Genomic DNA, 10,139 nt, shown 5'->3' on the forward strand with positions numbered 1-10,139 from the left:
CTTCTAAGTCCCTGTTGGTAAATGATATAATAATTGATCAACATATTGATTTATTCTGCCTTACAGAAACCTGGTTACAGCAGGATGAATATGTTAGTTTAAATGAGTCAACACCCCCGAGTCACACTAACTGTCAGAATGCTCGTAGCACGGGCCGGGGCGGAGGATTAGCAGCAATCTTCCATTCCAGCTTATTAATTAATCAAAAACCCAGACAGAGCTTTAATTCATTTGAAAGCTTGACTCTTAGTCTTGTCCATCCAAATTGGAAGTCCCAAAAACCAGTTTTATTTGTTATTATCTATCGTCCACCTGGTCGTTACTGTGAGTTTCTCTGTGAATTTTCAGACCTTTTGTCTGACTTAGTGCTTAGCTCAGATAAGATAATTATAGTGGGCGATTTTAACATCCACACAGATGCTGAGAATGACAGCCTCAACACTGCATTTAATCTATTATTAGACTCTATTGGCTTTGCTCAAAAAGTAAATGAGTCCACCCACCACTTTAATCATATCTTAGATCTTGTTCTGACTTATGGTATGGAAACTGAAGACTTAACAGTATTCCCTGAAAACTCCCTTCTGTCTGATCATTTCTTAATAACATTTACATTTACTTTGATGGACTACCCAGCAGTAGGGAATAAGTTTCATTACACTAGAAGTCTTTCAGAAAGCGCTGTAACTAGGTTTAAGGATATGATTCCTTCTTTATGTTCTCTAATGCCATATACCAACACAGTGCACAGTAGCTACCTAAACTCTGTAAGTGAGATAGAGTATCTCGTCAATAGTTTTACATCCTCATTGAAGACAACTTTGGATGCTGTAGCTCCTCTAAAAAAGAGAGCTTTAAATCAGAAGTGCCTGACTCCGTGGTATAACTCACAAACTCGTAGCTTAAAGCAGATAACCCGTAAGTTGGAGAGGAAATGGCGTCTCACTAATTTAGAAGATCTTCACTTAGCCTGGAAAAAGAGTCTGTTGCTCTATAAAAAAGCCCTCCGTAAAGCTAGGACATCTTTCTACTCATCACTAATTGAAGAAAATAAGAACAACCCCAGGTTTCTTTTCAGCACTGTAGCCAGGCTGACAAAGAGTCAGAGCTCTATTGAGCTGAGTATTCCATTAACTTTAACTAGTAATGACTTCATGACTTTCTTTGCTAACAAAATTTTAACTATTAGAGAAAAAATTACTCATAACCATCCCAAAGACGTATCATTATCTTTGGCTGCTTTCAGTGATGCCTGTATTTGGTTAGACTCTTTCTCTCCGATTGTTCTGTCTGAGTTATTTTCATTAGTTACTTCATCCAAACCATCAACATGTTTATTAGACCCCATTCCTACCAGGCTGCTCAAGGAAGCCCTACCATTATTTAATGCTTCGATCTTAAATATGATCAATCTATCTTTGTTAGTTGGCTATGTACCACAGGCTTTTAAGGTGGCAGTAATTAAACCATTACTTAAAACGCCATCACTTGACCCAGCTATCTTAGCTAATTATAGGCCAATCTCCAACCTTCCTTTTCTCTCAAAAATTCTTGAAAGGGTAGTTGTAAAACAGCTAACTGATCATCTGCAGAGGAATGGTCTATTTGAAGACTAAAGTTATTTATGGAGTTCCACAAGGTTCTGTGCTAGGACCAATTTTATTCACTTTATACATGCTTCCCTTAGGCAGTATTATTAGACGGTATTGCTTAAATTTTCATTGTTACGCAGATGATACCCAGCTTTATCTATCCATGAAGCCAGAGGACACACACCAATTAGCTAAACTGCAGGATTGTCTTACAGACATAAAGACATGGATGACCTCTAATTTCCTGCTTTTAAACTCAGATAAAACTGAAGTTATTGTACTTGGCCCCACAAATCTTAGAAACATGGTGTCTAACCAGATCCTTTCTGTGGATGGCATTACCCTGACCTCTAGTAATGCTGTGAGAAATCTTGGAGTCATTTTTGATCAGGATATGTCATTCAAAGCGCATATTAAACAAATATGTAGGACTGCTTTTTTGCATTTACGCAATATCTCTAAAATCAGAAAGGTCTTGTCTCAGAGTGATGCTGAAAAACTAATTCATGCATTTATTTCCTCTAGGCTGGACTATTGTAATTCATTATTATCAGGTTGTCCTAAAAGTTCCCTAAAAAGCCTTCAGTTAATTCAAAATGCTGCAGCTAGAGTACTGACGGGGACTAGAAGGAGAGAGCATATCTCACCCATATTGGCCTCTCTTCATTGGCTTCCTGTTAATTCTAGAATAGAATTTAAAATTCTTCTTCTTACTTATAAGGTTTTGAATAATCAGGTCCCATCTTATCTTAGGGACCTCATAGTACCATATCACCCCAATAGAGCGCTTCGCTCTCAGACTGCAGGCTTACTTGTAGTTCCTAGGGTTTGTAAGAGTAGAATGGGAGGCAGAGCCTTCAGCTTTCAGGCTCCTCTCCTGTGGAACCAGCTCCCAATTCAGATCAGGGAGACAGACACCCTCTCTACTTTTAAGATTAGGCTTAAAACTTTCCTTTTTGCTAAAGCTTATAGTTAGGGCTGGATCAGGTGACCCTGAACCATCCCTTAGTTATGCTGCTATAGACGTAGACTGCTGGGGGGTTCCCATGATGCACTGTTTCTTTCTCTTTTTGCTCTGTATGCACCACTCTGCATTTAATCATTAGTGATCGATCTCTGCTCCCCTCCACAGCATGTCTTTTTCCTGGTTCTCTCCCTCAGCCCCAACCAGTCCCAGCAGAAGACTGCCCCTCCCTGAGCCTGGTTCTGCTGGAGGTTTCTTCCTGTTAAAAGGGAGTTTTTCCTTCCCACTGTAGCCGAGTGCTTGCTCACAGGGGGTCGTTTTGACCGTTGGGGTTTTACATAATTATTGTATGGCCTTGCCTTACAATATAAAGCGCCTTGGGGCAACTGTTTGTTGTGATTTGGCGCTATATAAAAAAATTGATTGATTGATTGATATATATATACACATATATATATATATACACACATATATATATATATATATATATGTATATATATAATGTGTGTGTATGTGTATATATATATATGTATATATATAATGTGTGTGTATGTGTATATATATATATATGTATATATATAATGTGTGTGTGTGTGTGTAATATGAGATTGCAAAGAGATCTCTTCTTACTTCTGATATCGTGTGTCATGAAGCACAAGTAAGTTATTGTTTGCCATTACTTGTAATGATGATAATTTCAGATGATCTTGTTGCTTTTCCAGAGCTCCACCCCTCAAGCACCAGTTGTCTCCCTGATGTTCTATGCAGCAGCAGATGGTCAAGGCTCACTGGAGGCTCACGTGGAGGAGAGAAACCGGCTTGCATCCATCACTGGTTTCTCAGAAGAGCTTGGCAACTTCAAGATCACATTTCGAAAGCCTGTTACTGGAGAATTATCTGGTGTTAAGTATGCCAGGTAAATATATAAATGCATAAGGATTGTAAGATAATTTGCAGTTTCAAACAAGCTTTTGTGTGGTAGTTAAGTTAGTTAAGAGCAGGACATGTAAGTAAGTAAAGTTTATTTGTATAGCAACATTCAAGATAAAATCACAAAGTGCTGTACAGAAACACAGAAATAAAAATACAGAAACTAAAAACAGCAGTAACGTAAAACTAGTTAAAAGCGAGTCTGTACACATAGGTCTTGAGCTTCTCCTTAAAAGTTCCAACAGAGTCCACGAATGTAGGTGTAGTGGCAATGCATTCCACAGTTTGGGTGCCACAATCTCAAATGCACAGTCTCCTTTGGTCTTCAGCCTTGACCTTGGTATAACCAACAGGTTCTGGTCAGAGGACCTCAGAGACCTGCTTGTCACATACGGGTGCAAGAGTTCACTGATGTAAAGTGGCGTTTGACTGTGCGGCGCGCTAAAAGTCATCACCAATATTTTAAATTGCTGTCTGAACCGAATTGGGAGCCAATGCAAACAGGACAGAATGGGTATTAACATGAGACTACTTAAATGACCTTGTAAGGAGCCTTGCAGTCGCATTCTAGACCATTTGTAGGCGGTCCAGCGAAGACTTACTGAGGCTAGGGAACAACGAATTACAGTAATCAAGACATGAGGAAATAAAAGCATAAATGATCTGTTCCAGCTCAGCAAGACAGGCAATGTTCCGTAAATGAAGGAAATATGATTGCGCAAGATGGGTAATGTGTGTGTCAAATTTGAGAGCCTGGAGAAATGTAACACCCAAATTTCTGACTGCTAAGTGAACAAAAGAGGACAGAGAACCAAGGTTCTTAATCACTGAGGGAACAAATTCCTCAGGGGCACAAACAAGGACTTCAGTTTTTGCTGTATTAAGTGACAAATAGCACCCATCCAGTTTTTTGTGACATCAATACAGTTTTGAAGAACAGATACCCTAGAAACAGTCTGTGGAGAAAAAGGAGATCTACAGCTGTATGTCATCTGCATAACAATGATATGATACATCATCAAAGGAACTCAAAATATGTCCAAGTGGGAGTAACTACAATGCAAATAAAATAGGTCCCAGAAGGGAACCTTGGGCACACCACAGGACAGAATGGCAGAAGATGACATATATTTAGCTGCACCAACTGAAACATCTATTAGCAAGATAGGATAAAAACCAATCTAGTGCTGGCCCAGATGGGGTAAAATGGATTAATTGTGAAATTACTGCAGTGTAACACTATAGAAAACTGATAATGCATGGATGCAGCAAATGACAAGTCATTGGTTAAACAAATTAATGCTGTAAAACTAATTAATGCAGTGTGCTAATGAAATTATTTATGCAGCACTGAATGTAGGGAAAGCCATGTGAAGACAAAAATCTCAATCTTGTCAGAAGGTCCTGTTTAGAATGTTTTGTATAGACATTGTTTAGGATGAGCAATTATTCAGTTCATATGGTTGTTACGTCAGTGCGTTTAAACACATGGTGCAGTTAATGAAGACTAGCTTCTTTTATTACAAGGAAATACTTCATTGTGAGATGCCAACATGCATTATAATGGTGCTTTGCACAGATTTGAGACAAGTATTTTTAGGTTGTTTCATCCCCTCTAAATTCTGTAGTGTGAAGTTGATGATAATCTACGGCTCCACCTGGACGGGATGTCAGTCCATCAAAGGTTACTTCTCAAGCCAAGGTCGGCGCCTGTATCAACTGGTGGGACTAAGACAATGCAGATGAAAGTAGCATGCCTGGGAATCAAACCCAGGTTTATATTGTTTGTATGACCAACTCCTACCCCACTGATTTACCTTCTCTGGTCTCCCTCTACTTAAGGACAATTAATTGTTTTTGCATTGGAATTGCTATTTGAAAGATTGCAAACTTCAAATCACAACAGCGAGGTTTAATTTATCCAAAGCCATTGCAGTTTAAACCACATTAACAGTGTGGATAGGGAAAAAATTATAAGATGATGTTTAAAACTGTTCAGCCCTGTTAATTGTTGACAATGACATGTCTTTACTGCATAATGTGATCGGTGGATTTGAAGTTGCCTGATTACAAAGTAAATAATTTATGGCTTTTAGTAATGTTAATTGTATTGATACATTTTGTTTTAGGTGCATAAAGTCTGTGTATTCTGGTTGTTGGTGATGATCATCAGATATCGCAGCCTATTATGAACTGAAACAGAACAAAGCTGGCTCAAAGGTGCAGGTTTTCTTTGCATTTCACTGATTAACATCACTTTGAACAGATGGGGGGGGGGCTCATTTTTTAATTCAAAGTCAATGGATGCATACATGAATATTTCCAAGTCACTGAGTATGGCTTGAACTTCATTTACACCTATCCTTAAAGCTCCGTTTACACACAGATGGTAAGAGCTTCCAGAAGCGTCCCAGAAGAGTTTTTGTCCGTCTTAAGGATCACACGCCGTTGTTAACGCCGGCACTAGGGGGCGTGGCTTAGTTCCGGCTTTACCGGGAATCGTCGAAAAAATTATTCACCATATCGAATAATTCCGGGAGCGCTCCCGGAGACCTCCCGTGACGACAGCGACAATGCGAACAACGGCGTTTGATACTTTTTAATTGCCGTTTCATCCTGCCACTTCCTGTAGTGCCGCAGTTTTCGTCGCGCCGTGATGACCAATCAGGGACTGAATATGTAGTGACGTGGAGATGTCTGGAGTTTGAAGATGTGAACATGTCCTGTATCTGGTAGCAGCCTGTGAGCAGGACTTATGTCTCTTTTGTCCTTTATTTTACAATCATGACAGTTTTTGGAGCGAGCAGCAGCACCATAGCAGCGTGGAGCGGAGTTTCTTTTTATTTTTATTTTACGTGCGTGCACGCGCGAATCGTCCTGGAGATTATTTTGCTTATTAGCTACACAGCAGTATAATAAAGCAAATGGTGACTGGCTTCTAAACACAATTATGACAGAGTTTTTGGGGGGAAAGCGTGAGGAGGAGCCCCGCTGCAAACAGCAGCAGTAGTGAGTGGAGTTTCTTTATTTCTTTCTTCTTTTTTTTTTACGTGCGCGCGAGCGAATCGTCTGTAGGGAATATTTTATTAATTAACTACACAGATGTATAATAAAGCAAATGATGACTGGTTACTAAACACAATTATGACAGAGTTTTTTGGGGGAAAGAGCGAGGAGGAGCCCCGCTGCAAACAGCAGCAGCAGGGAGCGGAGTTTCTTTCTTTCTTTCTTTCTTTTTTACGTGCGCGCTAGCGAATCGTCTGTAGAGAATATTTTATTAATTAACTACACAAATGTATAATAAAACAAATGGTGACTGGTTTCTAAACACAATTATGACAGAGTTTTTTGGGGGAAAGAGCGAGGAGGAGCCCCGCTGCGCGCGCTTCGCCCCTTTCCACCGCAAAAACAGCCGGAACTACCGCGAACTTCGGTCTACGTACTACTCGCCGAAAAAACTGTCTATATGTAACCAAGCCTTAAGAAAGAAGTCTGTTTGGAGGACGTAGTTCTCAAAAACTAGGTGATTTTGCATGGTGGAGACTAATGAGGGAAGCAACCAAGACACTCATGACATCTCAAAAAGAATGATAGGCTTCTTTGGCTGTTATTGGGCAAACTGCATAGTGCAACTTTTGTCTTTTACACCACCAGTCACAGCCTCATGGTGGAGTGGAACAGCAAAGGATTTCCACATGAGAAACAGATCAGGTGTAACTTCAATTCTCCCGTTTGCTTTCTTGCAATCTGTAGCTGAGTTCTCATCTCGGATAATGCCTCTCTGTGTCACTCTATAAAACTGTGACTGGTGGTGCAACAAACAAAATTTGCACAATGCACAAATTTCGCCAATTAGCCATAGAATCCTACAAGGTTTTCAGAGTTGTCATGGGTGTTTGTTGGGTTCTCTCGCTACCCTTCTTACTGCAAGACAAATTTACCATACAGTACAGTACAGGTTGTATTTATAAATGATTTATTTTAAGTCCAAGACCTATTCAGTGCCTTGGAACAGCTGTGACTGTAAAAGTGATTATTTCTATAAATTGTAATACTTACAGTTTGTTCAAGTACTTATGGCCTCTAAATATGGAGGAACTGTGTATAAAGGTGACTATAATTTCTTAATGGTGAATGCAACATTTTTTTTAACCCCTTCAAAGCTTAAACTCTACATTGGAAGCATATCTCCGTTGTGGTGGTGTACATAAGTAAAATGCCAAAGATGGTCACTGTCCAAATATTTATGGACTCGACTACACGCCTTTAATGCTTTGTTTTGTATGAGTGGTTTTCTGTTATTATGGAATATGTAGACTATCTGAAAAAATTTTTCATTTCTACAGTTATAACCATCTTCAGACTGTCACTCCGGGCTTGGAGAAGCTTACAGATATTGTGAAGTACAGCCTGAACCGCAGGTTTGTCTACAGTCCTCCTTCTGGTGAGAAGAGGCATTACATTGCTGTCGACACCTATAAGCCTCCACATCCCCAAAACCAACAGAAACCTGCTGACACAAGGAAAGAGAGTGACTTTATGGTTCACCAGGTGACTGTCCAGACCCCATTCCAGATTGAAGTTCTCTTTGAATCTGGAAGCTTCCACAACCATCCAAGCCAGCTGGTGGGATCAGTCATGACCCAAGAGCTGGAGAAGAGGAAAGCTGAGTTTGATGCAAAGTTTGAGAAGACGTTTGGCCTTGAGAACAAAGGTTTTAGCCAAGCACACATCAAGTTTGGCAAGGCAGTACTCAGCAATATGCTTGGTGGAATGGGGTACTTCTATGGACAGTCACTTGTACAGTCGGTCTATAATGAATACCCACTTCTGTACCCTGAAGGAGCATTATTTACTGCAGTGCCATCACGCTCTTACTTTCCCAGAGGATTCCTTTGGGATGAAGGCTTTCATCAGCTGCTACTGAGCAAGTGGGATTCTCAGGTGACTATGGAGGCTATTGCCCATTGGATAGACCTTATGAATATGGAGGGATGGATCCCACGTGAGCAGATTCTTGGTGATGAGGCTCGTAGCAAAGTTCCAGCTGAGTTTGTAGTTCAACAGAATGAGAATGCCAACCCACCCACACTTTTTTTGGCTCTTCAGACGTTTCTTGAACAGCTGTATTCAGACCCAGACACTGCAGCTTCACAACCAACCTTGCCTTTCCTTCGTAGACTATTCCCCAGATTGAAAACCTGGTTTGAATGGTACAATACCACACAGTCAGGGCCCCTACCCAACTCTTACCGATGGCGTGGACGCGATAAGGACACTAATCTATTTCTTAATCCCAAAACCTTGACATCTGGGCTGGACGACTACCCCCGAGCATCACACCCATCAGCAGATGAGCGCCATGTGGACTTGCACTGCTGGATGGCTTTGTCTTCAGGCATCATGGCAAGCATAGCTCGGCTTCTAGGTGAGCCCCATCAGGAGTATGAGCTCTCCCACCAAGTGCTCAGTGACAACAATCTACTGAATGAACGCCATTGGTCAGAGCAGCTCCACGCTTTCAGTGACTTTGGTAACCACACCCAGGCTGTGTCCTTACAGCAGGAGAAAGTCTATGTACCCCCCGGGCAGCCTCGTCATCAGTTTCCTGTGGCGCGCCTCGTGCGTGCTGTCCGTCGGGCTCCTAAGTTACAGTATGTCAATGCTTTAGGTTATGTAAGCTTGTTCCCCTTCTTGCTGCACATCCTCACACCTGATTCACCCCAACTAGAACACATCTTTCGGGACATCAGAGACTCGAATAAGTTGTGGTCACCCTACGGCCTGCGATCACTCTCCAAGTCTGATCCCATGTATATGAAGAGAAACACGGAACACGATGCCCCCTACTGGAGGGGATCAGTATGGATTAATATCAATTTCTTGGCAGTCCGAGCACTCCACCATTACAGCAAAACAGAAGGGCCCTACCAAGAAAAGGCAGCTATTCTTTATGATGAACTCAGGACTAACATTATCAACAATGTTTACAGACAGTATGTAGAGACGGGATATGTCTGGGAGCATTACAATGATAGTACAGGGAAGGGCCAAGGCAGCCACCCCTTCACAGGCTGGTCATCTCTGACACTATTAATCATGGCAGAACAGTATTGATACTGTAGATTTCATGTCATCTTTTGTTAGACGCTGGCCTTCATTTGTCATAACTTGATTTGAAGAATAACATTACACTGCTAAGATGCTACAGTGTGTATTGTTAATGAAGCAGTTTGTTTTCCTTCAAAAATAAACTCCAAACACAAGATCCAGCCATTTACCATCACACAGTGCACACAATTTAGGTCTACGGACAAGTTAAGATGACAGGAGTCTTCATGAAGGGCAAATGAAATGTTTGATGCTATAGAATTGTAATTGCTTAATTTGAATCAAATTATTACACAATCCACATGTTACAATATATTGCTGGAATTGTTTATTCCTCCTGGCATAACTGGTGTAACGTAGTCATGTGTGTAGCTCTTCATGCTTCATGCTCTTTATGGAACTCAGGTTGAGTCTTCAGGATGGTCTTTTGCCACTTTTACTTTGTCTGCAAGCCACTTCTACAACTTTAGATATATTTTTGGGTGTTGTCCTGTTGAAAGACCCAGTTGAGACCAGTATTTGGCTTTGTTACTGATGTTGAG

At 40.9% G+C, this 10,139-nt stretch overlaps 1 protein-coding gene across 1 annotated transcript in view; it reads left to right on the top strand.

Annotated features, from left to right (window-relative positions):
- Positions 1-9,736, top strand: part of mogs (mannosyl-oligosaccharide glucosidase) — a 24,244-nt gene extending 14,508 nt beyond the window's left edge. Inside the window, exons 4-5 of the mRNA XM_034188187.1 lie at positions 3,279-3,472; positions 7,833-9,736. Of these exons, the coding sequence (XP_034044078.1) occupies positions 3,279-3,472; positions 7,833-9,603 (1,965 nt within the window). The 3' untranslated portion in view covers positions 9,604-9,736. The remainder of the gene's footprint in view (positions 1-3,278; positions 3,473-7,832) is intronic.
- Positions 9,737-10,139: the final 403 nt, after the last annotated feature.

This window comes from Thalassophryne amazonica, chromosome 15, assembly GCF_902500255.1.
Source record: "Thalassophryne amazonica chromosome 15, fThaAma1.1, whole genome shotgun sequence".
NCBI classification, from domain to species: domain Eukaryota; kingdom Metazoa; phylum Chordata; class Actinopteri; order Batrachoidiformes; family Batrachoididae; genus Thalassophryne; species Thalassophryne amazonica.